This window comes from Lichenostomus cassidix, chromosome 20 (genome assembly GCF_008360975.1).
Source record: "Lichenostomus cassidix isolate B80296 chromosome 20, HeHo_3.0, whole genome shotgun sequence".
NCBI classification, from domain to species: Eukaryota; Metazoa; Chordata; class Aves; order Passeriformes; family Meliphagidae; genus Lichenostomus; species Lichenostomus cassidix.
In genome coordinates, this window is record NC_139500.1 from 7,564,245 (window position 1) to 7,591,730 (window position 27,486).

The 27,486-nt window shown below is 51.1% G+C and overlaps 2 protein-coding genes across 2 annotated transcripts; both read left to right on the forward strand.

Moving 5' to 3' along the window:
• Window positions 1–3,408: 3,408 nt before the first annotated feature.
• LOC146428711 (BPI fold-containing family B member 3-like) lies at window positions 3,409–10,760 on the forward strand. Its single transcript, XM_085079098.1, has 16 exons — window positions 3,409–3,504; window positions 4,213–4,324; window positions 4,621–5,461; window positions 5,768–5,869; window positions 5,980–6,102; window positions 6,470–6,533; window positions 6,977–7,037; window positions 7,383–7,462; window positions 8,073–8,282; window positions 8,418–8,471; window positions 8,552–8,722; window positions 9,106–9,173; window positions 9,477–9,519; window positions 9,939–10,002; window positions 10,125–10,201; window positions 10,427–10,760. The coding sequence occupies exons 2-16, from the start codon at window positions 4,228–4,230 to the stop codon at window positions 10,499–10,501; spliced, it is 2,130 nt and encodes a 709-aa protein (XP_084935224.1). The 5' UTR covers window positions 3,409–3,504; window positions 4,213–4,227; the 3' UTR covers window positions 10,502–10,760.
• Window positions 10,761–17,081: 6,321 nt separating this feature from the next.
• LOC146428712 (uncharacterized) lies at window positions 17,082–24,937 on the forward strand. Its single transcript, XM_085079142.1, has 11 exons — window positions 17,082–17,157; window positions 18,818–18,926; window positions 19,460–19,865; window positions 20,271–20,375; window positions 20,818–20,964; window positions 21,264–21,327; window positions 21,950–22,010; window positions 22,910–23,001; window positions 23,108–23,150; window positions 23,861–23,916; window positions 24,083–24,937. Exons 2-10 carry the CDS (start codon window positions 18,833–18,835, stop codon window positions 23,890–23,892), a joined length of 1,044 nt encoding a protein of 347 aa, XP_084935268.1. The 5' UTR covers window positions 17,082–17,157; window positions 18,818–18,832; the 3' UTR covers window positions 23,893–23,916; window positions 24,083–24,937.
• Window positions 24,938–27,486: the final 2,549 nt, after the last annotated feature.

Sequence of the window (27,486 nt, forward strand, 5' to 3'; positions counted from 1 at the left end):
TCAACTGTTAAATCCCACCCAGGTTCTTTTTATTGTGAAATCCACAGAACATGCTGGCACTGGACATGTCTGTCACTGAGACCTGAGGGATGGGGACTGTGAGGCTGTAATCCCCAATCCCCACTGCTGCCAGGACTCAGTGGGAATGGGTAGGGGAGGGAGCAGCAGGGTGCTGAGCTTCCTGGGGTGTTTCTTCCTTTGGCTTTCCGAAAGTTTGGCTCCACAAGCAGAAATAAAAAGACCTCCTGACCCCATAGAGAGACTGTCCTGCCATGTGCTGATGGAGCCAGCTGGGCATGGCTGGGCAGAGGCTGTGTGTCCTGAAAGAGCTGATCCCTAAATAAATCACGTTAGCATTATCAGGATGCATCATCCACACCCCCACAAGTCAGGGTGCAAGGAGGAGATGCTCTGCTCCCAGGGTGTATGTGCTGCAAGGGGTGGGGAGTTTGCCCAAGGATTAGGACTCCAGAAGGAGTTAGGTTTGGGCTGGTGTTGGAATTTATCAGCTGCTTTGCTCGTATTGATCCTGAGTGTGTAACTCACTGACTCCTGGATAATTTCTTGTCATTAGTAAGTCAATAAACAGCTTTGATCCTGATTTCATTGAGCTGACATGATTTGAACATCTTTTCCTGGTGACAAGGAGGTGGCACAGAATCAAGAGTATCTTTGGAAAGACTGTTGTGTTTTTAAGAAATTGCCCCCAGAAAAACCTGCTGGGGAGGTGGGCTCTGAGAGCCCCGTCTGTTCTCCACAGGGATTTGTTCTGCATCACATGTAAGGAATCATTCTCCTTGGGAGCTCTCAACAGTGAGGAAGGAGCTGTAAAACCAGCTCCCCATGAAAACTGGGGTTTGTGATGCCTCTCTTCACGTCACTGCAAATATGGGCCAGATTTCCCTTATTGTTCTTACGTTAGCTAACAAACAAATTAAACAGTTTGAGTCTCAGTTTTCTGAGCAGAGAAAAAAAAAAAGAATCCAAGTATCTGTTCACAGCTTTCCTAAAGAATTTGAGGCTGGGAATCTCAGGGAGCACCTAGTTAATTTTGCATGAAGCAGCCCTGCTGCTGAGCCACACTATCATGGCACTGGTACTGGTGACACGGGGTGGCTGTGCAGCCTTGTCCAGGGCTGTCCCTGGAGCCCTACAAGAACCCAGTAGCCCTGATCCCTCAGCAGCAGGGTGTACCAGGCTCTCAGTGGTCCCAGAGGGATAGCAGGGCAAACCTCAATCTCCTCAGGCAGACAGGCCAAGTCTGAATGATGCCACCAATGGGACAGCAGAGCAGATCCACCTCATTTTCCAGCCATGGCTAGGATGTTTCCCCCAGCCTGCTCTGATGGGAGCCTGCTGCCCTCCTGCTACCATCAAGGTCTCAGATTCTTCTCAGGGATACGTGCCCATTACTGTTTGCCTGACAGCTCCATTTCAGGTGATCCAAGCACGGAGAACTGAGGTGAATGTATCTGTTCACTTCAGTCTTATTCTTCTCCCTTTGACCAAATCCGTTCTGGTTTTCTCCACGTTTCTGTCCTCACTCAGTGGTTTGGCTTTGTGTTCTCGGGGCTTTGAAAGTCACTCAAGCGAGACCTGGACATCACTGTGTCATTCTCTTCATGGGTTTTTCCAAAATATTCAGTGGTCAGAGACCTCTGCATTCAGCAGCTGCTGGGGAGAGGCCAAGTTACTGTCATGCCTGAAAGGTCACTGTGCAGGAACTATTCCCAGAGGTGCCACCCTGCCCCTTCCCTGTGCACTGACCAGTATCAGGGCTGTCTTCATGGTAATTCAGGTTTTGGACAGTGGCTCCCAGAGCATAAAGCGATTCAGGATGGATGATAACATAATACCAGCTTGTTAACACTCTCGTCCATCTTATCAAAGGTCATGATCTCACCATGACAGCCAGGCTTTGTCCTCCAGAAGTCCTGGCTGATCAGGTTGCAAGAAGAGTGACAACTCCTTCAGTGCTTTGACATCTTTGCCACCCCTTCCTTGGCCTTTCACTAAGGTATTTTTTTCAAAGCTGGAAATAATGTGTGTCCAAAGCTGGCTAATCTGCTGGAAATATTTATTTCCAAGTTTACAGAAAGTATTAACACTGAGCAAGCAATTTTTTTGGATTATTTTTCGGCAGAGCTGGGGTGCAGCCATCCCCATCCACTCCTTTTGTGAGTGAGGACATCAGGGAGCGAAGAGTTCACCCCAGTTCCCTCAGCTGGTGCACTCTCCCTCCAGCACACACAGCTTTTGCTGTGCAGATTGGGATGTGCTCCACACACAGGTACCATGTTTGCTCTGGGACCCACGGAGAAAGGTTTCCTTTCCCTGACCCAAAGAGCAGCTGCTCTTGTGCAGTGGCTCTGTGTCTCCTGGGCAGCAATCAGGGCAGGGACCTGGACAGAGCTGCAGGGAGGAGGTAGAAGATCCTGGGCAGCTGTGGGATCTCTGTTCCGTGGGGTGGTATGTCAGGGAGGTGCCCCTCTTGGTGTGCCCACAATGTGATCAGCAGTCCTTCCAGGACTTCAAAAATACCCCAAATCAACAAACTCTGGCCTGGGAGCTTCCTGGGTTTGTGGTCAATGGCTTCAGCCTCTCAACATTATGTCCCTGTGAAAGTGCATCCCAACTCCAGTCCTCTGGAGCACTCTGAGCAGAGGAGCTGGACTGGAAGCAATGCCATGCCAGTTAGATGAGGGCAGCATTTTCCAATGAGGTGGCATCTCTCCAAAGAATCTGTCAGCTCAGGATATCCATTAGGCTGTGACCTCTGATCAATGTGCCTTATCCTAGTGTCACTATTGCTCCCCAGTTCAATGGAACAAATGAGATATTCCAGTCCCTGGACAGGGGCTGTTGGCTTGGATAAAGTCTGAGTAGAGCCACAGGCTGTAGGCACATTGAACGGGAATTTTGGATATGTCCTGGTGGCCTGGACAGGGAATACTTAGCTCTATTGGCCCCACAGCCTGTCTTTACATGGCTAAAGGTGCTGCCTGGTCCTTCATTCATCACCCATAACACGTGGCACATCCCCTCACATGGGCTTACTGCTCAGTACTGCAGCCCTGAGAGCTGCAGAAGTTTGAACAGCCAGGGGTGGCCTGTGTTTTGACACATTCTTTAGTCAGAACCTCAATTTTATTTGGAAAAAATAGAAAAGGTATTTTATCAGGGCATGACATCTCAGCCACGTCCACATCTTGACAGGCTGAAAGGGTGATGTACCAAAACAGACACCCAGAGCTGGCTGAGTCTGTGCCTACAGGTCGTTGCTCAATGATTTACCTAACTCCTAATATCTCCAAGGAAATATTTGCAGTGGAAGTCACCAGAAACCAGACCTTGTTTGTTTTGCTCCCCTCCAATTATTCTGGATGTCCTAAATGACATCACCTACCTTTTTTCCTGCTATGAAGCCCTATATATGAAGATCCTGGATGCTGGTGATCTTCAGAAGATAGGGACATCGCCTGGAGAGAGAGAGAGCTAAGTCAGGTAAGAGCAAACTTATTCTTCAAAAAGCGTGCTCCTTGCTTCTGCCTCTGCAAACCTCAGTGTTCCTTTGGGAGTGTTGGCCTTTTAACAAAAATTGTTATTCTTGCCTGCTGCCTGCCTGAATTATGCTCCGGGAAGTAAAACGTCTGGTGCCTTTCAGTGCGAGTTTCTCCAGAAAAGAAGTGTGTGTTCATTGGATTTGCAGTCCTTGCACAAGAAGGGGTATTTCAGGGTTTTCATAAACAATTATAATTTAAATTATCTTTGGTATAATTCTATTATCTGCAATAGATTTCTAGCTAAGGTGAATTAGACCTCTCACACTTGTTTTGATCCCTTTTTAATGAGTTATTTACATTTAGATAGATTTGGAGCAATGAAGTTCATTTTGGTTCTTTAAAAAAAGAAAAAGAAGGTACTTCAAGTTGTAGGTCCCACAGAAATATTTCAAAGACATTGAAATGTTAAAGTTTACTTTTTCTTACAATTCCAGCAGGTGTCTTCATGCAGAGGGAAGCCTCAGTTTTTGATGTTTGTGCAGAAATCATGACATTCACACTGGTGGTGCTCTCCTTGTTAGATATGTTGGTGTATTCACTCTGTGTAGATGTTTCCATCCTTTTCCCTTCCTCCCTCCTCCTCTTTCCACCCTCCATGGGCTGGTGCTCAGTCTCCCAGCACTGCACTCAAGGCAATCCCTTCCCACAGTTATCAGGACTGAAGATGTCGGTGTTTTGGACTGTTGTCCTCCTCAACAGCCTGCTGATCCCTTCAGAAGGACTTGAAATCAGGGCCTTGCTTGCCAGACCAGATATGTATGGTAAGTATATGTAGGAGACAGGATTTATCCTACTTTTGAGATGAGTTCTGCTCTTTTTGTCCCTTAACCATACTCAGAAAATCAGAAGCTGGTCCAGATCTGCCCAGCAGTAGTGGCAATGCAGGTTATTTGCATTTTTAAAGCAATTTGGAGATGGCACTTCAGACACTTAAGAGTGGCTGGTACCACCACCTCATTTGTATGCAGAGGGTCGGGGAGGGAAGGAACAGCCAGGCTGGCACACCTTGTGTGCTGAGTCCATGTAGCTCACAGTGACCTCTCATCCTGTTTTTCAGGTATTAGAGATCCACCAGCCAAAGGCGTTCCCCAGAGAGCTCAAGGTGGTCTCCCTGGTGGCAACCTGCTCGGCGGTCTCCTTGGCAGAGACGGTGCTGTTGGAGGTCTCCTTGGCAAAAATGGTCCTGTAGGCAGTCTCCTTGGCAAAGATGGAGTCGTTGGGGGTCTCCTGGGCAAAGATGGTGCTGTTGGCAGTCTACTTGGCAAAGATGGTCCTGTAGGCAGTCTCCTTGGCAAAGATGGAGTCGTTGGGGGTCTCCTGGGCAAAGATGGTGCTGTTGGAGGTCTCCTTGGCAAAGATGGTCCTGTAGGCAGTCTCCTTGGAAAAGACGGAGTTGTTGGAGGTCTCCTGGGCCAAGACGGTGCTGTTGGCAGTCTCCTTGGCAAAGACGGCGTCGTTGGAGGTCTTCTTGGCAAAGATGGAGCTGTTGGCAGTCTCCTTGGCAAAGATGGAGCTGTTGGCAGTCTCCTTGGCAAAGATGGAGCTGTTGGCAGTCTCCTTGGAAAAGATGGAGTTGTTGGAGGTCTCCTTGGCAAAGATGGAGCTGTCAGTGGTCTCCTTGGTGGAGATGGTCTCCTTGGTGGTGTCCTTGGTGGAAATGGTCTCCTAAGTGGTCTCCTCGGTGGAGATAGTGTAGTTGGTGGTCTCCTTGACCAAGATGGTGTCCTCGGTGGTCTCCTTGGCAAAGGTGGTGTCATTGATGGTCTCCTCGGCAAAGATGGTCTCGTTGATAGTCTCCTTGACGCTGTCCTTGAGCTTCTCATCGGCCAAAATGGTCTCCTTGGCAAAAATGGTCTCGTTGGCAGTCTTCTTGGTAGAAATGGCGAAGAGCTCCTGGGGTGAGTGAGAGTGGGAGATGGTGTCCCTGAGCACCCATGCAGGGGACAGGAGGTCCTGTTCTGGAGCCTGCACACACAGGGCCCCCTCCCTCTCTCCCCTCCTGGGGCAGGTTCATAAATGGGGCTCATCTGTTGGGAGTTTGTGCCTGGCATCCCAGGGTGCCACAAGCTGCTCCCGGCTAGTGGGGATCCTTGATGACCCAGGGGGAAGAGAACCCCAAGAGCATGGCAGCAGTGCTGGGGGCTGAGGGGACAGGGCTGTGGAAATATGCTGTTCACTGCCTTTTCCTTGTTTCAACCATCCAGACTGAGAATTGTGAACAACACCCTCCCCAAAATCAGTCTGCGCTCCCTGCCAGGCTTTGGGCACCAGGTGGACTTCAACACCCAGCTGCTGGTAGAGAGCAGGTATGGCGTGTCCATCAGGGGCATGGCTTGGGGTGGGGGTGTCACTATCTTTGTGTAAAGCAAATGATCAAAACATGTCCTGAGCTGGCTGCTGTGCTTCCCCTGGGCAGTGTGCCGAGCCAGCCGCTCTGCGAGCAGGTGGAGGTAGATGCGACCATGCTGCTCCAGGACACGTGGACAGCTCACCAGAACGTTATGAACTGCAAGACTGTTGACATAAACACCTATGTGAGGTATGAACCAGGTGTGAGGCTACATCTGTGTGAGCAGGTGGCCCAAGGCCAGCCTGTGGATCTTGTGGCAGCAGGACACCTTGGTGCTGTTTGCCATTGATGGCAGCACTTTTCTGCCTGGTGCCTTGAAGGTGATCCAGGTGTCAAGCTCAGAGGGGACCTTCTTCTAAAATTTGGGCTAAGAAATGAATATTTCTGGGTGCTGGGAACCTAACATTGGGTGGGATTCAGATGACTTTGGAATGGTAATATTTCGGCGCTGAATACAGACAGTGCAAGAGAGGCCTCATGTTTCTCTTGGGTGAAGTCCTCTTACTTTCCAGCATTGATCTATATCACTTGTTATTTCCTATTTTCCTGCTACCAGACCCAGAGTGCCGATTCTGGATGAGCCTTTGAAACGCCTCCTTAACAACATGCTGCAGGATCTGGTGAGTCTGCAGAGCCACCTTCATGCAACCCACCAGCACTGGGTGGGCAGGCAGTGTGGGCAGGGCAGGCAGAGGGCCAGGCTGCCCCATGGATGTGGATATTTGCACAGCTGTGGGCTCAGCGGGGCGGTCAGCCTGTCCTTCTGCTGAAAGGCACCAGCACCATCACCTGCGCCAGGCTCTGCTGGCAAACTGATTTCTGTGCCAGGTGCTGGTTTAGCAGCCACTAGCCCAGGTGTGACCCATGCTGGCTCAGAGGGTCCACTCACCCACCCACCCACTTCTAAACCTTGCGTGATGGGTTGTCCCACCCAGCACTGCCTGCAGCAGCTCTGCCCACATCTGCAGCCCAGCAGAGTCTGCTGTCACTGGCTGTGTTACTGCCATGTCACCCACTGCTGCAGTGAGTCCCAGGACCTTCTCACTCCCCTCTGCCTCCCCAGGGCTGCAACATCATCAATGCCAGGCTCAAGGTGTTGAGCTCCTTGCTCGGCTCCAGGAACCGTAAGTGTTGACCTCTCCTGTTCCCCTCCTCCCGGTGACACCCTGCCCTCAGCATTGCTTGGTTTTTACATTAGATAAATACAAATGTTTTTAGCAATTTTCTAAAACCACAGCTCCTAGCTCAAGCCCAATATTAGCTTCCTTGCCCCAGCAGCAGCAGCAGCAGCCAGCTTTTCTTGCAGGAACCGTTGCTTATGGAAACAGTATTTTTGCAGCAAAATAGTGCTTTCTAGTGGTTTTCTAGCGAGCAGGAGCTGCTGCTGATTCCTGTAACTCTTGGGACCATGGGATTTGGGAGTGTCCTCTGCCATTGCAGCTGAAGAGCTTTCTTCCCTGTGTTCACAGAGGTGCTCCCTCTTGGGGCTCTGGGGGATCTGCCCCCCTTCTCCATCCTCAGTGGTGACGCCATCCAGATGGACCTGGACGTAAGTGACACCGTGTTCCCTGGTCCCAAAACCTCTGACTTTGGGTGATTCATTGGCACATGGTGGCTGTTTGTCAAAGGGTGCTCAGATTTCAGCTGCCTTCAGGCACACGTTTACTGGAAGGTTCTGATGAGTCTGCTCCAGCCACATCCCTATTGCCACTGCTGGATCTCTATTTTCTTTTTTGCCTGCTAATCGTTGATGGTGGCATGAGCAAGAGCTGCTTGATGTTACTCAGTTAAGCACAATTATAGCATTCTCACAGTTTTTAATCAGGAAAGTTTAATTTCATACAGGAGCAGCAGTCACTGCTCACAGGCATGTTCTGTTTTTAAGTGGTTTGTCAAAGTTTGGTAATTGACAGGGACCAGAATCATGCATAAAATATCAGCAATGTGTCTTTCCAATCAGGATATGTGGCAATGTTTCAATTGGGAAGCTGCAGCAGATGCAGCCCTTGCCTGTGCCAGAGCAGCCTGGAGCAGCCCTGCAATCATTTAAATGCTGACAAACCTCATGTGAGCCTCACCACGAGGTCCACAGGCAGGCAGGGTGCCCAGTGCAACCCTCTGAGCCTCACCAACATCCCTCCCTGCTCTGTCCCCTGTAGCTCCTTCCTGAGAATGCCCAGGGTGGCATGATGACCCCCATGCAGGGACTGCCACTCGCCGCCAGCCTGCAGTTGGCCACTGGCCGCCCGCCCCGGCTCAGCCTCTCCGAGGACACCCTCAGCACCCTGCTGGAGCAGGTCCAGGGGCAGGGAACCCTCAACCGCAGCATCACCAGCTTGATGGGCAGCCAATCCCCTTTCCAAGGCCAGGTCAGTGTCCTGGATGCTCTTGGGTGACCCAAGGGTGCTCACCTCTGCCTGCTTGTGTTTGTGGGACAGCTGAGCCCAACGTGGGCTTTGCACAGACCCTCCCAGGCAGCAATGTCACTGGTGCTGTTCCCACAGGTTCCTGAGAGCAGCTCTCTGACCATGTCTGCCCTCTTCCCGTTCATCCCCCAGGTCAGTCACCTCCTCCACGTGCATTAATTCCAACCCCACCACCCATCCCACCCTTGCCCTGACCTCTTCTGCCCCTGCAGCTCTCCCGGGTCCTCCCTGGCTCTCTGCCACTGGAGCTGCGTGTCCGAGTGAGCAACGAGCCAGTGGTGGCTGTGAGGGATGGAAGAGCCACTGTCACCCTCAAAGCCTCTATCGATGCCCTCAGTTCTGCCCTGAAGACCCCCCAGGGGCTCCTGTTCTCCCTCGATGCGGTGAGTGAGCTCCTGGGGGATCACATCCCCAGAACAGGGTGATGGCTGGGGCTGGATAACTGCTGGCATCCCCTTGGCTTGCCCTACCCTTGGCCCTGCAGTACTTTTGTATTTACTGCATCATCAAAACGGTGATGCCCAGTCCTTTAAACAAGCTCATAACCAAGCATAAAGTGTAAGTGAAATGTTTCAGGAATAACACAAAATAAAGACAGGAAGGTGAACCCTGGGGAGAGAGATACATGATGCCATCTGTCACAGAAATGTGGCTCCTAGGCACTGACAAGTGTTTTTTCTCAGAATGGGTAATTTACAAATACACTTTTCAGTCTTGGGAGCTGTGCAGGGGAATAACCTCATTTCTTTCATTGTTCCATTTCCAGGACATTGTTCTGAACATCACCCCATCAGTCTCTGATGGCAAACTGCAAACCTCCCTGGCTCTTGACAGGTAGAGCCCAGCTCTGTGGGTGGGGGGGGCTCTGCCTGGGGACAAATGGGGCTGGTGGCAGCAATGGGGGACAGTGATGAAGACATGATAAAGATGTCAAGGGCTGCTGGAGCCTTCCTGCCTCCTCCCAGCCCCAACCACAGACAAAGTGCATGACTGATGTGATGAGAGGGTTGTAAAAAAGTTGTTCTGTTTTAAAAATCTTGTATCTTTATGAGGGTGAGACAAATCCCAGACCTAGAAAGGGCCTGGAGGAGGCTGCACCAACACACCCCAACCCCTCCTTGTTTTTATCTTTTGTAGCATCAAGCTGACACGGGTCCCCCCGAGTCTCGACGCTCCCACCGTAAGTGAATGCACTGGATCTTGGTGCTGCAGTGAGTGATGCAATGGTCAGAGCCTCTGTGTAGGGGAGGGAAACCAAAAGCCAATTCTTCTTCAGCCTTTATCTTTTTTATTTCTTTTGGCAGAGGCTGATGGCTCTGCCCTGCAGATCCTCTATGCCCACTTGGGTGTCCCTCTTTATTTTGTGGCAGGCACAATGGCGGTGCTAGGAATGGGGGAGGAATAATTGAAAAGAAATTACCCAGGGAACATGTCCCTGCATATCCACCCTCAGTCCTGAGAGTTTTTCACTGAAGGAAGCTTCCTAGTGCTTGTGATTCACAGCAAATGGAGTAGAACTCAACTGATATCCCTGACAAGGCTGGTTTCATCCCAGCAACCATTGCTCTCTTAGCTACTGACACATCCTCTTCCCTGCAGGCCTCCTCGTTGGCAGAATGGCTCAAGAAGGTTCTCACAGCTGTATATGTACCTTCTGTTAAAGGTATGGGGGGTCAGGGTCCTCTCTCATCTCAGATTCAGCTGGATTTGGGGCTCTCCCCCTCCCTTTGCTGCCTGTGTTTAGGGTTTCATCCCTGTTACAAGATTTTTCACCTGTTTTTGCAGATGCCCTCAGTGTGGCACTCCCACTGCCCAACGTCCTCAACAGCAGCCTCAGGAATGCTGAAGTTGAGATCACTGATGTAAGGATTGTGTTTTCCCACCGTGTTGTGTCCTAGGGAGTGGGAATGTGCACACCCAGGGCTGGGACATGAAGATCTCACAGCCCCACACCTCATTTCCCATGGGCTGCTCCCAGTTTCCCTCTGCTGGTGTGGACCCACAGGAAAACCTCACCTGGGATATGGGAAAAAGCTGGTCAAAGTCTGAATGAGAAAATGGAGTAGTTTTTGTTCTACTTCTTCCAGATGGACGAGTTTCCCGGCCAGAACACTCTAGAAAGGTCCTGCTCAGGAGGAGTCTCAAACCTGCTCCCCTTCTGAGGAGAAGGCACCCCGAGCCCTGCTCTGCTGCACTCTCTCCCTCTTCCTTTCTCTCAAGTGCTGCCCTGTGCTGAGGCTGTGACCTGAGCATGACAGGCAACAGCCTCTGGCCAGCATCAGGGTGGGAAAGCTGCTCAGCTGGTGGATGTTAGGGGTGTCCTGTGGCCACTTTTAACATCCACAGCTGGGAAGCAGAGCACTTAGGCACAAAGGTTGCTCTTGTATTGCTCTTTCAATAAAATCTCTCACTGTCTCAGTATTTCCCTCTCTGGACATTCATATATATGTGTTCCTGGCTCCCCACACCAGTTTGTGTGCTCCATGCCCCTCTGCCACATGGCACAGGGATGGGTGGGGAGGCTGTGCCTACAGAGGACAAACTGATACCTTCATGGAGCATTTCTGAAGCTCAGCCTGTGGCATCAGGTGTGACACAGCCTCTCACATGGGCACTGGGCTGGCTGCACGTGGGTGTCCTGCTGCAGCCCATCTCTCATGCCCTCTGATGGGGGCAGAGGGGGCTTGCAATGCACTGCTGGCACAGCTCTTGCTGGTATCTCCCCTTGGAACCCTCTGGAGCAGCTTCTGCTGGCAGCAGGTCCCACATTCAGCCAGCTGATGCTGGTTGTGCAAGGCTCTGTCCAGAGCCAGGCACAGACAACCTGAGTACACACTTCATGGGGATTTATTTAGGACTGTAATATCCCCTTGTTGTGTAAGACACACCAGGTTGTCTAAAAAAGCACATTTGATCTCACAAAGGTATTAAATGTTGAGGGCACCAGAACAAAAGTGCCCTTATGGCCAGGAGTGGCCGTGGAGGTGTCCCAGCACAGGGGTTTTTTGGAGGAAACACTGTCTGCCAGGAAGGAGCTGGCAGCTGAGGGATGGGTGGGACAATCCTCAGGAACCACTTCTCAGGGTTCCTCGAGCACTGAAGGAGACAAAAATCTCTCGGCACTTTTCCAAAGCCTCCCCATTCACTTGCAGGAAACTTAAAAAATTCCCTGATATGGTAACCAGTGTGTGCCAGCCCATGTGCAAGTGCCAGCAGGGATTTCTCTGGAAACAGCTGATTTCTCAGCATGGCTCTTTCAGGGCAGTGCAGCCTCACGTGCTGCAGCCACAGCCTCAGGCACCTTTTCCTTCCCTTTAGCCCTTGGCTCTTGAGTAACAATGCTGCCCAATATGGGTGTCCAGTAACCTGTTGCTCAATGCTTTGCCCTGGTGTACAAATCCTTATTTATATTGGAATAAATGAAACTCACAAATGGTGCTTTACACCCTCAATCCATTAGCTGGCTTTGAAAATTTAGGCACCTTTCCTCTTTTCCTTCCAGCACCATCACTACACAAGGGTCTGCTGTGTGGGTTAAAGCAGAGGTGCCCACAGTCCAGTATAAGGTCCCATCTTGACCAGGAGCTGAGCAAAGCCAGGCTTGATAAGATGAGGTAGAGAAAAAGAGTCCAAATAGTGGTACAGGGTGCTGTGAGCTTGGGGGGACAGAGCCCCTATTTTATCCCCAAACCTTATGATAAACTCTGGTGAACCAAGAAAAAAAACATGGGATAAACTTAACAATAGTAGGAATGCAGGTAAGTAATTCTAGTTTATATTTAGTGACTAGCCTGAAAACTCAGAAATGAAGGTTGCTATAGCAAAATGAAAACCCTTTTATGAAAAAAGCCATTCATTTGACACAAAAATTTCAGAAGGTTTTGTGCAGCAGTATCCTTTTGATGTTCTGGTTATTTTTATCATTATAAGGTTAAAATGGGCCATTTTAATAAGAAAGGCCAATGTGAGTCACTGATATAATTTCTGCCTTAATTTGCACAACTCACCTCAGGGTGGGGGGAGCTTGGGTCAGCAGGTTATGAGGAACCATTTCATAGTGTATAAGTGGTGTCACGGTACCCTTGGATGGAAAAGATTTAGGTGGTGACCATAAACAGGAACAAGAAATAGGAATAAGAAAAGCAGGACCTGGCTGGAAACCTCCCTGTAGATGGATGGATGGACTCCTCCTCTCTCCACTGTGTGTTCCCAGATCCATTGGCCCAGTGTGGCTCCAACTCATGAATGGTTTCTGTTCTCCTAAAGCTCTTGTTTTCTATTCACTGAAAAATTGTCACCCAGCTTGAAATACCTGACACCTCTTGATCTTAGCCCAGCCTATCTCCACTCTTCCTGTTGTGCTTCCCCAGGTCCTGACAGCACCCACAGCTTTTTCAGTCCAGCAGCAGATAGGATGCCACCATCCCTGGGCATTTGCCTCCCGTGCATCCTGCTGAGCCCAGGGCAGAGCCAGCCAGGAGATGCCATCCTCAGGCTCAGTGAAGGAGTTCTGGGTGGTGGTGAGTCACCAGTGGGACTGTGGAAGACAGGAACCAACAGGGGTCCTTTGGGATTGTCACCCTCATATCAGCCCCGTGATCAGCCAGGGAAGGGAGGGGAAGTGCATATGGAAGGGGAAGAGCACAGTGCTTGTGAGCAAACCTGCTCCTCCAAAATGAGCCTGCAGCAGTTTTGTTTATGCAATTAAAATTTCAGCTGGCCAGGCTCTTGAAAGGAGAAAGCTCTGTGTGGGATCTGATGGCTGCCTGGAAGTCCTGCAGGTTTACTGGGCAGCAGAGGCTCCTGAGGTGGCCAGGGAAGGGCAGAGGAGGTGGCAGTGCAGGGACCTTTGCCCATAGAGGGTGCACAAGCTGCGTGCTGGCTGTGGCTGCTGAGCCACTGCTGTCTGCAGCCCACCCGCTTGGCTCTGCTGGAAGCCCAGCAGAAGCAGAAGAAATAACAAGGCAAAAGCACCAAGCTTCTGGTAAAACTGGAAAATAACTAAAGCAGGAAAATAACTAAAGCAGGAAAATAACTCAGAAAATGTGGTATCTTTTGCCATTTGTGGTCTAACTGGCCTCTGACTTCCTCACCCCCTGAGCGTGGCTGTGAGCTGTGGAGCCCAGCTGGTGGGTGCTGGGCTCGGAGCTGTCACTCACAGTGTCCCTCTTGCTGTCCCTGGAGGCTGAGGATCATGGAGCTGACACTCCCCAGGGTGTCCCTGCAGGTCCTGCCTGGCATTGGTGCTTACCTCAACCCCTACACTGGAGTGGCTCTCAAGAGGTGGGTCAGGCAGGGACTGTTGCTGTTTGATGACATTAAAATCAGACTCCTGAGAGGATGAATGGTGGAGTTCCTCCCCTGCAGGCATGAACCACCTTGCAATTGAGCTCTGCCAACCCCAGCACACACCCTGAGAATGGCAAACACATGAGGGCATTTCCATTACACCCCTCCATCCCACCACCCCTGCAGGTGACAGCCACTCACCAGCCATGTCACAGAGCCGGTGGCAGTGGTCTCTGTGTGCCCCTCAGACAGCCACAGTGGGTGATGTGCTGCCCCAGAGATCCCAGGGGACAATTCTGTCCCTTGTGCCACGTTCAGAGATCATTTTACCAGACATGGTGTGGGGTTTTCTGAGACGTGAGCACGTAGTGTAGGAACCACTCAGGCTGAGATTTTCTCTGCTCATTTAAGGAGACTATACACTAGTAGATAAAAGGCAGCAATAAATTTCCCACCGGCTATTTTGGGATGCAAATTACAGTTATCTCATGCAAAATCCAAGCGGAAACGATTCACTCTGCTGCTGCAATTGCCTTGCTCCGGGAGGTCTGTGCTCCACGCTGTTCACAGGGAATTGTTTAACAAGACCCATTTACTTTGCAGCAGGTTGTTTTCATGGTGCTCCTTTATTTTTCCACAGCCTGCTCCCAATTGTGGATAATTTATTGGCAAGTGTCCTGAACACACTTCTTCCTAATCTGGTAAGTCAGAAAAATAAAACATTCTGGGAAGGAATGATGAGTCTGAAAAGTTGTGGTGCAGCTCCCTGTGGCATCACTTCTGCCTGATGGCTTGGGATTAATGGGGGACATATTCCATGTCTCCATCAGCTTGGGAGAATGTTCTCTGTCCTTTCCCATGCAAGGTCTGCCCAGGTGCTGAGAGTTTCTAATTCTGCCCTGGACTTTGCTATGGACTAATGGAATCTGTCCTCCCCCTGAAAGCTCCAGAGTCTTTCTAGCCATCCCCCACAGGCTCCTGGATCCCAGTCCCAGCCCCACTCCTCTGAGGAATCTCCCCCCAGCACTGGTGCCCCTGGAATTGCTGGGCAGCATTCAGAGCACCATGTCCAGCTTTCCCCTGGTAACTGGCTACTTCCTCAAGGTGAACTTGAACATCATTCCTGCATCTTCTCCTTCCATCTGTGCACAGGGGTTGGGATATTTCCCTTGGGTTCACCAAGGTCTCCTTGGGCCATGGGCAGGGGGCTGTGGAAGCTGGCAGAGGTCCCTGCTTTGTGCCTTGCTCTCACCTCTGTCATGGGAGAAAGCAGCAGGGTTTGGGTTTCATGAACTTTTGGAGAAGGAAGTGTCACGGGGCCTGACTTGGCGAGGTGTGTGTGCAGCCATTGCACAGTGAGGGAACATGAAGTTGACCGTAAAGGCAAATATTGCAAACATTTTGACTTGTGATTTCCTCCCCTGTGACTCCACACTGTCATTGGGTGTGTGGCTGGAGACCTGGTGGACTACCCACTGGGAAAGCCAGAGATTGTCCCCAAACCCCCATGGGCCCCCATGCCACCCCTGCCACCCATGGTGGACACCAGTTCCTCCCACTGGGCCTCTCAGTGAACTTCCTCAGCTGAGATACAGCTGTGCTGGATTGCAGGAATTCAGGATCAGACCTGTTCTGGGGAGCAGAACTGTGCAATTGCTGCGTCAGTGGGCAACCCACTCTGCCATTCCTGGTCACTGTTTGTGCTCCATCCAGCAGAAACTTTCCATTTTTGCATGTTGGCAGATCCTCAAGGCATACCCTGAGCCACTTGAATTGCTGATGGAAATTGCAGTCCCTGAAGCACTGGTGGTGACCTTACAGAAAAATACAGGTGTGATCCAGCTCACAGCTACAGCAGAGGTGATGGTGATTTGTCCAGGTGATGTCCCTCTACCTTCTGAATATCCTAGGTGTGAAGGAACAACCCATGCAGAAATTTCTCCTGTAGTTTCCTGTCACCACAGGGCAGTTTCCCCATAGATGGGACCTGCATCTGACTTAGCATGGATGAGCTGCAGCCTGGCAGGGGACTGGAGGAGCCACCCCAGGCTTGACCTCTTTGTCTGACCACGGGAGGAGACAGGGGCTGCACACAGAGAGGATGGACTTTGGAACTGAGACCTGGCAAGAAGTCCAGAAGTGCCCCCCTCCCATCCCATGGCACTGAGCTGGGCTGGCTTGTGTCCCACAGGCGTGTTGGGAGAGGGGTTCCCCTGCTCAGGCTGATGAAAATTTACTTCCCCTGCCCGAGGATCCCACTGAGTTTCTCTCCATACCCAACACAGCACAACAGCAGCTTGGTCTTATCCATGCAAATGTTGCATCCTGTCTGCACTGCTTGAGCAGAAGGAACATGTGTTTTTTCATGGAACATTGTGTTTTGGGCTCTTTTGTGGGTGCTCGGAAGGGTGTGGGTGCACTCTGCATTCCTGTGCTCAGGTTCAACAGAGTCCAGCCCTCTCTGCAGCCACAGCAGTGTTCAAGGTCGTGGGGATGGCCAGCTCTGGTGAAACCCCTGGGCTCAGGACAGACCCCAGGTGGGAGGGCTGCAGTCCCCTTTGTCCACCCCCAGCTGTGGGGTGCAGAGCTCTGCCAGCAAATGCTGTGTCAGACTCAAACCTGTCAGACTCTTCAGGACTCAAAAGCTGTGGGGTATCTTGGTCATGTTGAGCACCCACCACATCATCAGCTGCCCTGGGCTTTACTGGGGCTTTGTCCTGGGAGCACTTAGGAACCCAGGGGGTGAAAATCACCCAGCAAAGCCCATGAACTCTGCATGAACCACATGAAACATTTGCTAATTTAAGGCTCTAAAGCCACCCATTGCTCCTGGGGTGAGAGGGAGTAGCTTGGACAGCTGTAATATCACTGCCTGTGACACTGTCCTGCCCTGGTGCAGTCCAGATCCACCCTGAATCACACCTGAAACACCAGAACCACATTTCTCTGCCATCTTTGATGTTCATTTTTCTCTCTCCTCTGTATTTATTTCTCCATTTTCTTTTATCTGTTGTCTCCCAAGCCTCCTTTAAGCAGTGGAGATCTTTCTTGGACACACAGCCAGCTCCCGCTTGCCTCTGGGGCACAGGCAGTTTTCTCAGAGCAGACAGTGTGCCACAAACCCACACTCCCTTTCATTTGTTTTGCAATTTGTGTCGTTTCTGTATGTAATTAACTCATTGGAGGTAATTGCTCTCCTCTCACTATCCTTGGATTGATTCTGCTCCTTATGATGGTGCAGAGCTGTCCTGAACCAACCCTGGGACACTCCCCAGAGCTGGTGGGCACCACACCCCAGGTGAGGGGTGAGCTGCTGGGCTGGCTGGATGCTGCTGGCCACAGCCCAGCCCTGCAACGTGTGGTGTTTGGGGTCAGGCTGGTGCAGGGGTCACACTTCACAGCCAGCGAAAGGGAACTGTCCCCGCTCCATCTTTCCTTGGCTTTCCTCATTCCTGCAGCTCAGGTATATAAAAGCAGCTGCCAGCAGCCGTGACCATGGGCAGCTCCACCTCAACATCAAAGGGTCCAGGTAAGTGGCACTGAAGGACCGTGGCCACCGTGCTGGCTCCATCAGGCGACCTACAGCACGGTGTAACTCGGCTTGAAAAGCAGGAATTTTAATGATGCTTTCCTTTGATTTCTGTAGCAGCATTTAATCATTTATGAAAATTAATTTTTAAAGCTAGCAGAGCTCTTGCTTGTTAAATTCCACATTTATTCCTGTTGTTGTTAAGTTTGTGATAATGACTAAGCTGGCAGAAAGGACTGGGAGTTTTTTCATGATCTTGGTGACCAGAATTCAGAGCAATTTTCAGCTCTCCAGACCTCATCTCAGCTGGTGTAAAATAAGTGTTTATCTGCAAAGCCAGACGTGCCTTTTGCATGTGCAAGATGCTCAGCTCACTGAAATGTGTGTGACCGAGGAGCAGCACCCTGATAGATATTGTTAATAACTGCAGAGATAGGTGCCTGCTTGGTCACGTATTCTCTCTAAGAGCTCTTCTAAGAGCCCTGACATCCATTTTGGCACCCTTTTGCAATGCTGCACACGTCTTGCAGAGCCCCTCCAACAAATCCCACTGATTTTATTTGACACGATTTTCAATAGAAGCTGCTCGAGCTTCTCTCCTTCTCCCCTGTTCAATAATCGCAGCTACAGGAGCTGTGCATCATTACGTGCTGATCAAAGGGAAAATGTAAAAGACAGTCGAGTGAATTAAAGTCTAATTTAATTGTGCCGAGGACTGTCATAGAGGGATTTTTTTTAAAGTATCTGGAAGAGATAAAGAAGTTGTTCAGTCTGACCTAAATAATGTTATTTCTCAGTGCTGGACCTCTGCAATCTGCACCCTGTACACTGCTTTTCTTGAGAGGGACAAGCTGAGGTGTCTGGGACAGTGCTCCTGGAGCTGGGACCCCAGCAGTGCTGCAGAGGGAACATTTTATCATTTCTTTGCAAACACCTTTCCATGCATAAACAAACACTCCCCAGCCTGCGTTGTCACCCCGAGAAGCCCAGCTCAGGCAGGAACAGAAGGTCCTTGAAGGTACTTTCTTTTGGCTGAGGGCAGATCAAACACAGGGAAAATGGGCTCTTTTCACAGCTTGAGTGGAGCAAGATGAGAAAAACAAACAACCTGCCCACGGGAAAGTGAGTCTGATTCTGGCTGTGCTTTGAGCTTTAATAACAGAGGGTGCTCTTCACAGTGGGCAGAAGGACACGACTGAGACACTCATCATTTTTTATTCGGCTGTGCCCCTGTGAGCGTTCCTCTTTCAGGGCCATTTCAGAGTGGTTGGAAGCCATCCGTCTCTCTCAGTACAAGGTCCTTGTGCCTCATTTCCATCCCTCTTCCTCTCTTAAAATGGCATTTTCACTTCCCTGCAGTGTCAGGCACCCAGCTCAACTGTGGGGGAGCCCAGCTGGGCACAGAGACATCGATGGCTCCGGAGCAGTGTGGCACTTTGCTTCAGCTGCTCCCTGATAGCCAAAAGTGGGAAAAGGGTGCTGTGGGTCTGGGCTGACCTCCTGGGATGGGGGGATGGTGTCTGGAGGCTGTATGTCCAGGGGGAATCTCCCCACCACCCCAGGGCACGGCACATGAAGGATGGAGAGCTGGACCAGTGCCCAGACTGCTGATACCCATGTGCTGGAACTGGTTCTTGAGCTGATATGGGTCTTTCCACAGGTGCTGTGTCAGGAGATGCCACCCTTCTGGTGTCTCATCCTTCTTGGGGGCCTCCTGCCCCCCTCCCAGGGCCTCCTCAACCTTCTGAACCCATTGAAATCCAGTGGGGGTGAGTTCAGAGATTTTCTGTGTTTCCAGGGGAGGGTCGTGGCACAGCCCTGTGCCATTTTGGGCTCAAGGCATGTCCTCTGCTCATCAGGGAGTTGTATCCCTGCAGGTTCATTGCCTGGGGAACCCAGCTTAGCTCAAGGATGCTCAGGGGTCCCTGTGAGACCTCACCAGCAGAGCACCCCAAAGTGGCCAAACCAACCTTTCCTGTCAATGAAATCCTCCCAAGAGTGGAAGTCCAGTCAGTAAATGGGACTCCCTTGGTGCAGGTCTGCTTGGCAGTGGTCTCATTGGCAGAAAAGGTGCTTTGCCTGGCATAGGTGTTCTGGGTGAAGGTGGGCTGCTTGGCACTGGCCTCCTGGGCAAAGGAAGTCCAAGTGGAGCAGAAAGTGGAGGTCCATTTGGTGCAGGAAATGAACCCAGTAGAGCTGGGGTCCTTGGCACAAGCCTCCGAGCTGGCATGGGGTAGGGTTGGGAGAAGAGGGTTTCTGGGAGGTGAAGGCCAGGAGACTAACAGAGTTCTGGTTGTTGCAGGAGGACAATCTGGCAGCAACGGGCTGCTTGGCACAGGTCTCATTGGTGGCAAAGGCCTTGGCACAGGACTCCTTGGTGGAGGACTTGGCACAGGTGTTCTTGGTGGGGAAGGCCTTGCAACAGATATCCTTGGTGGAGATGGACTTGCCACAGGCATCCTTGGTGGGGAAGGACTTGGCAATGGTCTCCTCAGCAATGGTCTCCTCAGCAATGGCCTCCTGGGCAATAACAGCCTTCTTGGAGAGACAGGTCTGCTTGGAAAAGGAGGTCTCCTAGGCAATGGAAGTCTGCTTGGTCTCGATGGCCTTCTGGGTGAAGCAGGGGGACTTCTGGGTGCAGGAGGACTGGTGGGTGCAGGAGGACTGCTGGGTGGTGGAGCCTCCCAGAAGATGACACGCTTTGCCTGGTGAGTCAGAAGCCCTGTGGTGGGGCTCACTGCAAGGTGACCCATAATGCCCAGGGGATCAGACCCTCCCTCTCATACAAACCACCAGTCCTGGGCTCACAGCTTGTGTGAGGATCTGTGACAGGGGAAATTCCAACCAGAAATAGGAAAAGTCTTACCTGTGGGAGTGATGTGACACTGCCATGGGCAACACAGGAGGTGGGACTCTGTAGGACACAGCCTTGAGAACCCTGACCATGCTTTGAGACTGGCTGACCTCAGAGTAGGGGTTGGTCCTTCCCCACCTTCACATTTACCTGGGAATATCCACAGATCAAAGTATGAGCAGGAAGAGATGGGACTGTAGGATCTGCTCCTGTTGATCCTGCCATCTCAAGGTGGGTTTGCCTTGGTGTCAACCCCCAGGCTGAAGGTGCTGAACCTTGAGAATGCTCGAGTGTCCTGGAAGGTCCTTCGTGGGTCTGAGCTTGTGCTGAACCTGTACTCAAAGCTGGTGTTCCGCTTTCCAGGGTGAGTGGGGCTGGAGAGTAAGGCCATGGGGACCTGAGGGTGCTGGGGAGGATGGGACACTCCTGGGTGCTGGACAAACATCCCCAAACACTGAGCAAGAGCCTGGTGAGGAAAGATCTGGACTCTGCTGCTGCCTCTCCCTGGAGCCATTTCCAGCTGTTCTCACTCCACAGGCACTCACCATCTCTGGAAGTGTTCAAAAAACATATGGATATGGCACTTGGTTTAGTGAACATGGTGATGGTGCTGGGTTAACAACTGGACTTACTGATCTTTTCCAGCCTTAACACTTCTATGGTTCTGTGATCTGCTACAGGACCAGCAGGCTGACAGAAGTCCCAAAACACTGTCCCAGCTGAGCCACACTTATGGCTCCACCACAGGCACCACTCTCCTGTGCTGCTTTGATTTCCTTCATAACTCTCCACTTTCTTTTTTTCAGGATTTTCCAGTTTCTGAGCGGATCCTCGGTAGAAGCAAACATCACATCACACATTGCTGTGACCCAAGACACCCCTGGTGACCTCAAGTTGGTGCTTAAAGATTGCAACAACCTCCTTGGTGGCTTCAGCGTCAACCTGCAGAAGGGGTGAGCGTGGGGGTCAGCTGCTGCAAGTTGGCAGTGGGGCAGAACTTCAGTCTCAAACCTGGGCAGGGATTGACAGCATAACAAGCAGATTTTGGGATTCAGATAACCAAGACCTGAGCATCTGTAATTCCTGCTGAAGCCTGGGGGAGCTGTGGGCTTGCAGCATCTCTTAACATCAGAGGAGAGAAGACGAGGGGGCTCCTCCACAGCTGTGCAGAGGAGCTCACTTTTGTCTTGATGTCAAATCCTGGGTTTTGACAACTTCCCTGGTAATTTTTGTCTGTTGTTTCCCTCCCCAGCCTCCTCACCAATCTGGTGAGCGGCTTGCTGAACAAGACTCTAAAGTCCCTTGTCCCTGCGCTGGTGAGTGTCTGAATATTCTTTGCTGTGAGGCTGCATTTCAGCTGCAATCAGTGCTCCTGCCAGAACTGCCTGGCAGATTTACACACACACACAGAATCACAGAACAGTTTGGATTGGAAAGGACCTCAAAGGTTAGTTAGTTCCAATCCCCCTGCCCTTGGCAGGGACAATATATACACAATATATATTTAGACACACACAATATATATTTGTTCATGCACAGATATGTGCCTGCAGCCCATAAGTGAATTACACAAAATTGCTCGATCTTCCTTTCAGTCAGAATTTATTTGTTAGGAGTAATTTCAATTCCATCATGCGGTGTTATGGGGTAATTTATACTCAGCTGCTTCCTGTGAGGGTGAGCAAAAGCAACAGCCCTGTTTAGAGCAAAAGGGCCTTTTGGAGGATCTTTTACCTTGTTCAGTAGAACCTGTGCCATTTTGAGAGGGGGGCTGAACAAATCATATGGCTCTTTTTCCATGGAAGAACTATGCTCTAGAGTGAAATCAGGATGATTTTCCCATCCTGGTTTAAATCTGTGAAACTCGAGCAGTGCTGGGGATGGCACTGCTGCAACCACTGTGTCCTCACCACGCTGTGCCACTTGTTGACATTGCAGCTCTGCCCATTAGTGAACATCTGGGTCAGCATCATCAACATTAATCTGCAATTCCTCAACCGTAAGTCACTAAATTTTGTTTTAGATATTAAGTTTTAGAGTGACACCTGGGGTTTGTGTATCTGGCCACCTCCAAGGGCAGCAAGTGTCCTCAGGAGATCTGGAGCTGTGGGAGCAGGGGGCTTTCTGCATGAAGCAGCAGCAGCTTTGCTCTGCTAGCTAAGACTCTGCAGGTGGCACAGTCCTGGCTTGTCGCTGTTGAGCAGCTAGCAGAGTAAGGAAGTCAGTTCTCAGTGGCAAGAAGGAAAAGGCCTTTATTGTTTTGATTTCATCATATATATAGAGTTTTCAAAAGTCACCCAGATTGGTCAGTCAAAAACCTCCCCCTAGCCTGATTGGCCAGGTCTGCACCGTCCAAGTCTTGGGACACTGTTTTTAATAACATCCAAACCTTATCTTTATTTATAAAACACAAAAGGATTTCTCATGGGAAAGACCTGTGCTAGCCACACTGGCTCACCACCACTGCCAGACACCACAGTCCTGCTCTTCTCATGGGTGTTTTTCTAACCAGAGCTAGACCCAAGCTGCTGCCAAGAGTTGGCTATGCTAGGACCCCTAGGTGCAACCCCACAGAGCCAGAGGTTTTCCCTTCCCCAGCTCTGTTCATGTCAAACCTTGCACACAGTTGCTGCTTCACTGGAAGCAGAGTTGTCTCCATTGACCCCCAACATTTCCCTTGTTGGGAAATGCTTCCCTCCAGGGCAGCAGCTTTCATGGGAACCTTTGAACTCCAGGGAGTTTGTGATCTATAAGAAGGACAAGGGGGTTGTCCTCCTTGCTGGGCAGGACAATGCTGTCCCAGCCCTTGCCAGATGCTCCAGGGAGGCACAGGGCTCCAGCAGGCTCAGTGACTCACAGCCAGTTCTGCCAGCCCTGATGGCTTCTCCCTCTTCCCAGGTGTCATCTCCTTTGGGCTTCTGGGGAAAATCTACTCTGCCCTCTCCAAATTGCCAGTGACAGCTGGGCACTATGTGGAGCTGGATCTGCAGGTATGTCTGTGTCCCATCCCATGTCCCATCCATGTCCTATCCCATCTCCCTGCACTGCTGTCCTCCCTCCACATTCACATCTCTAACACCTCACTGTTCTTTGCAGGAGAACCCATTCCCAAGCACCTTCATCGACTGGCTCCTCAAGAGTAAGTCTGGCCCCAGTGCTCCCATGGGGATCCCACTGGTGTCTGAGAGCCAGAACAGGGCAGCTGCAAGGGGGACACAGTCCTGGGTAGTGGCCAAGAGTGGGGAGGCTTCTCATGGCACCAAGGTGCAGTCAGAGTTGCCGGGTGCTGGTGCATTGCAGAACAGTCCCAGAGAGCACTTGTACCTCACAGGGCAAGCAGCACTGAGGGTGGTTGGGATCCCTGGTCCTCAGAGATGGCCCCCAGCTCAGGTGTGAGCAGCTTTGCCCCCATACAGTGGCAGGTCTGGAATACAGTAGCAAGAGAAAGTCTGTGCACTCCTACTTATGCCCTGCACAGCCCTGGAAAAGTCACTTCACCTCTTATAAAAGGATTTAATAATATTTGCTTAATAAGAGTGAATAATGGTCCTCAGGATGCTGCGAGGATTAATTAATATTTGCAGAGGTGATTGGAAGAGCTTTCAGCTTCATATGCATGGAAAGTTAATATATAGGGAAGGGAAGGAAGAGTTGGAAGTCTTCCCAGCTTCCCCAGAGCCATATTCCTGAGGGCACTAAATCATCTCTGCCCATAAAGCTGGAGGCTCTCAGGCCACTTGGTACACCAGGCACTGCCGAGCCCAGCCCTGTGGTGGGGGACACCAGGGGACTGTGGGACTCCAGGGCCCTGGGAAAGGGAATGCACTGACCTGGGTGTTTCTCCCCCAGTTGCAGGTGTGGATCCCGGGAGCAATCCGTAGCTGCAGGCATGGCAGCACCCTGGGGTAAGGAGGATTTGCTGGCTGGGACCTGGCTCAGAGCTCTGCTGCCAACTGTGCTGGTGCCAGTGCCTGAGCTGGGTTAGGAGAGTCCTCACCCTGCTACCTGGTAGTGGGAGGTGACAGGGGTAGCACAGGGCTGCCTAAAATCTCAACTTTGGTATCCCTCCAGGTGCTGCTGCAGGTGATTCCCAAGGAGGAGGAGGAGGGAAGGGAGGACTATGACTCAGTACATGGAGAACAGACATGAAAATGGAGAAACCCAACCAAGAAAACACACTCTTTCTTCTGATCTACATTTCAGCTTTCTCAGATTTTGGTGTCTCTGTCCAGCCCAGAGTTATCTGTGTCAATGATAATCCATGCCAATGGTTAGCCATGTCAATAATTAGCCATGTTGATGATTAACCATGTTGATGATGCTGTGACTGTGGAGGCAGGAGCCTCAGGTCTTACCTGTGTCTCTCCTGGCTCTCATGGCCACAAACCACTCACTGATGAAGGGACGACCTTGACCCCCTGGTTCTTCCTCATGCCCACTGCAGCTTCACTGGGGTTGGGGTTTAGGCCAGGATTTAACTCAGCACAGAGGGGACATTCCAGATGCTGGATGCAGACAGTTTGGCAGGGGTTTGGTCCCCTCAGGAATTTAATGAGTCTGCACCAACTGCACAAAACCTTTTGAGAAGAGAACAGAGGAAAGGGACAAATGCAATGAGCTGTAAACACTTTGTCTTTGCTCTCCTTCTGCTTCTTGATTGGCTTACCATTTCAAAAGGGAATTTTGCTGTTTCCAGTGATTTCATACTGTTAAAAAGAGGCAAAAAAGCCCCCAGCCTAATCCAGGAGCACACTCAGCCGATTTGTTCCCAAACAGCGATGCTTTGAACTGATCAGAGCGAATGCTATCCTGCCTTGTAATCTCCAAGTGGATTTGGATGTGCTGCATTGTGGGTGAGGTGGATTTGAGGCAGATTCACACCATTCTGTTACTCCTTACAATAAAAATGATTTTTCTTCATCTGCATTCAGCACGTGACTTGGTTTCTTTCCAAACTGCCAAAGGATTTTTGCATTTGCAAGGGTTTTGTTATTTATCTCTCCCATCAGCTACAGGAGTAACTCACATGTGAGGAATATTGAATAGGTGAGTCTGCTGGAAAGGTGGGGAACCACGGGGGCTGCAGCCCCAGAGCTGGCCCTGAGTGGACCCCAAGCACTGCCCAGGCTGCCGGACCTCCACTCTCACAGCCTAAAGTAGCTACAGAAACGTGGTCAATCTGGCAAATAAATACTCCCCTCATTTGTATTTATGCAGATTTATTCTGCTCCTGGACCTGAGATGCTGGTTCTTTAGTGTGTGTTTCTGCTCCTGCCCGTTGCCAGCAAGCTGGGAGCTGTTTGACATGAAGAAACACATCCCAGGGAGACAGCTGTCCCCCAGGCTGGAGCTGGGACCCTCAGGACCCTGGGGGGAGCAGTGGCAGTAGCCAGCAAGCTCTTGGGCACAGGAGCTCACTCCTGGCCACAGTGGCATCAGACCTCATCCTGTGCCACAGCCCTGGAGCAGAACAGCTGCATGGTGAGAGATGCCTGGACCAGGGATGGATTCCTGAGCCCTGCAGCCTCCAGATCCACTGGCACAGCACCATGTGCCACTAACCACTTCCAAGTGTCCACATTGGCTCTGCTGGGCATTCCTGGTGGGCAGCACCAACCCTCCTCTGCCTCTGCCCATCATGGGTCCCTCTGGTCATGCCCAGGGCCCCAGAGCCCCATGTACAGGCACAGGGGAGTCCTGGTGCTGTTAGCTGAGAGTTTGCAGCCAGCATCCTCCTGGTGCCATGCTCCCAGGGCCAGGGCTCCTGCTCACATCTTCTGAGTGGCTAAAATTTTCCCTAAAAACCTTGGAGGTTCTTGCTGCCCTTTTCCCAAGGTAATGGTGAGGCTGATGTGTCACCAGCGCCACAGGACTGCAGCCCAGCCTCTCCTGCTGCTCCTCACTCCCTTTACCTCGCCACTGTGAGCAAGCCATACCCCAAGCAGCCAATGCCACCTCTGCCCTGCCAATTAATAGCAGAGGTAACAATGCTAACAAGATGTGGGCACTGGGCACATCTGTGCTGGACCCAGTGCATCTCACTCTGGCTGCAGTCACACCCACACACTGGGGGCTCCAGCAATGGATCTTGGTGCTGATGATCTGCATGTGCTCAGAGCACAAAGGTGAAGGGCAGATGCCAGGTGCCCTTTGATGACAGAGGCAGAGCTGTGAGGGGGAGGACAGGATGGGTGGCAGTGCTTTGGCCCAAGATATCGAATCTGTAACGCCTCATTAGGCACCTTCAGTTTCCAGTTCCTAAGGAAACAGAAGGAGGACGATGAAGGAACATGCCAAACCCCATCGTAGGCTCACTTGCTGTGAATGATTGCAAAGAGAGGCATAAATATTCCCTCAGTAACCCTAGAGCTGAAATGCCAAACCCTTTCAAGGTGGCGTGGTGCCATCAGGCTGGGTCCCACCTCTGCTGTCACAGAGCCAGGGATGGGCAGCCACTGGCCACTGTGAGCCCTGCAAGGACAGCAGCACCACTGGAACCCACCAATATTAATAAAAACGGTGCCACAGGGGATGTCCCTGATGCTGGCACCCCCTGGCCCCAATGTGCCAGGACAGGTGACTCTGGAACAGCTTAGATCTCTGTCAGCTCTGGCTGCAAGGGCTCTGATGGGGTTTTTCTGGAGGTTCCTCTCACCCTACTGGGTTCCCCTGAGGAGGCTGGTCTGAGCCTGTCCCAGCCTTCTGCACCCACTGACATCTGTCTGCTGTCTGGAGCATCCCAGGGGTACTGTCAGCATTGCCTCTGCTCCTGCCAGGCTCTGCTGTGCTGGCTGCTGAGCATGAGATGGGGAAAGCTTTTCCACCAACAGTATAAGGCATCTTCAAAATTGAGTTTGGACAAGAAATTATGGGAAGAATCTTTTTTTTTAATGAAATGTCAGAATGTTTCCCTTTTTTAAAGAGAAACTGGTTTTGGAATTACCTCCTGATTGGTTCTGATAGCTTCAACCAAAGCCTCCTACTATTCTCTTTTAAACTTCCTGTAATTAAATAACAGAAGGATGACATTAAAAAAGAAAAAAAAGGAAGAAGAAACAGATTAAAATACACCAACCCAAAGAGAATGGAGCACCTTGTTTAGTCTCAAAACCCCATAATCAGCCTGACCAAAAGTGAATTTCATTTCCGTTCTCCTCACTGTCCTCGTGGGTGAAGGAAGGGGAGTAGGACAATCCTTTCTGGCTGTTCATTTTCACAGCAGTGTGCTGAATATTAATCACCCTCAACCCTCTGCTGGAGGTGCTGCTGCAAACTGCCTGTCCTGCTCTGTAATTCCCACATGGGAGCCACAGCCAGGGCCAGTGAGGGATCCCACGGTGACCTGGCTCTGCAAACACACCCCCCAGCAGTGCCCCTGAGCACCCTGACAGCTCTATTAGATGTGACACTGAGCATCAGGCTGGTGTCATCCCCGTGTTTGCTGTCAAGGAATTGGGCACCTTCCTCCTCTGCCT

Excerpts from the sequence above, each read along its gene's own strand:
- LOC146428711 (XM_085079098.1), top strand. The coding sequence starts at position 4,228 with ATGTCGGTGTTTTGGACTGTTGTCCTCCTCAACAGCCTGCTGATCCCT. Across the intron at positions 7,038-7,382 it reads CTTGCTCGGCTCCAGGAACC|AGGTGCTCCCTCTTGGGGCT; the intron begins GTAAGTGTTGAC and ends CTGTGTTCACAG. Across the intron at positions 7,463-8,072 it reads CCATCCAGATGGACCTGGAC|CTCCTTCCTGAGAATGCCCA; the intron begins GTAAGTGACACC and ends TGTCCCCTGTAG.
- LOC146428712 (XM_085079142.1), top strand. The coding sequence starts at position 18,833 with ATGCCACCCTTCTGGTGTCTCATCCTTCTTGGGGGCCTCCTGCCCCCC. Across the intron at positions 20,965-21,263 it reads AGCGTCAACCTGCAGAAGGG|CCTCCTCACCAATCTGGTGA; the intron begins GTGAGCGTGGGG and ends TTCCCTCCCCAG. Across the intron at positions 22,011-22,909 it reads TAATCTGCAATTCCTCAACC|GTGTCATCTCCTTTGGGCTT; the intron begins GTAAGTCACTAA and ends CCCTCTTCCCAG.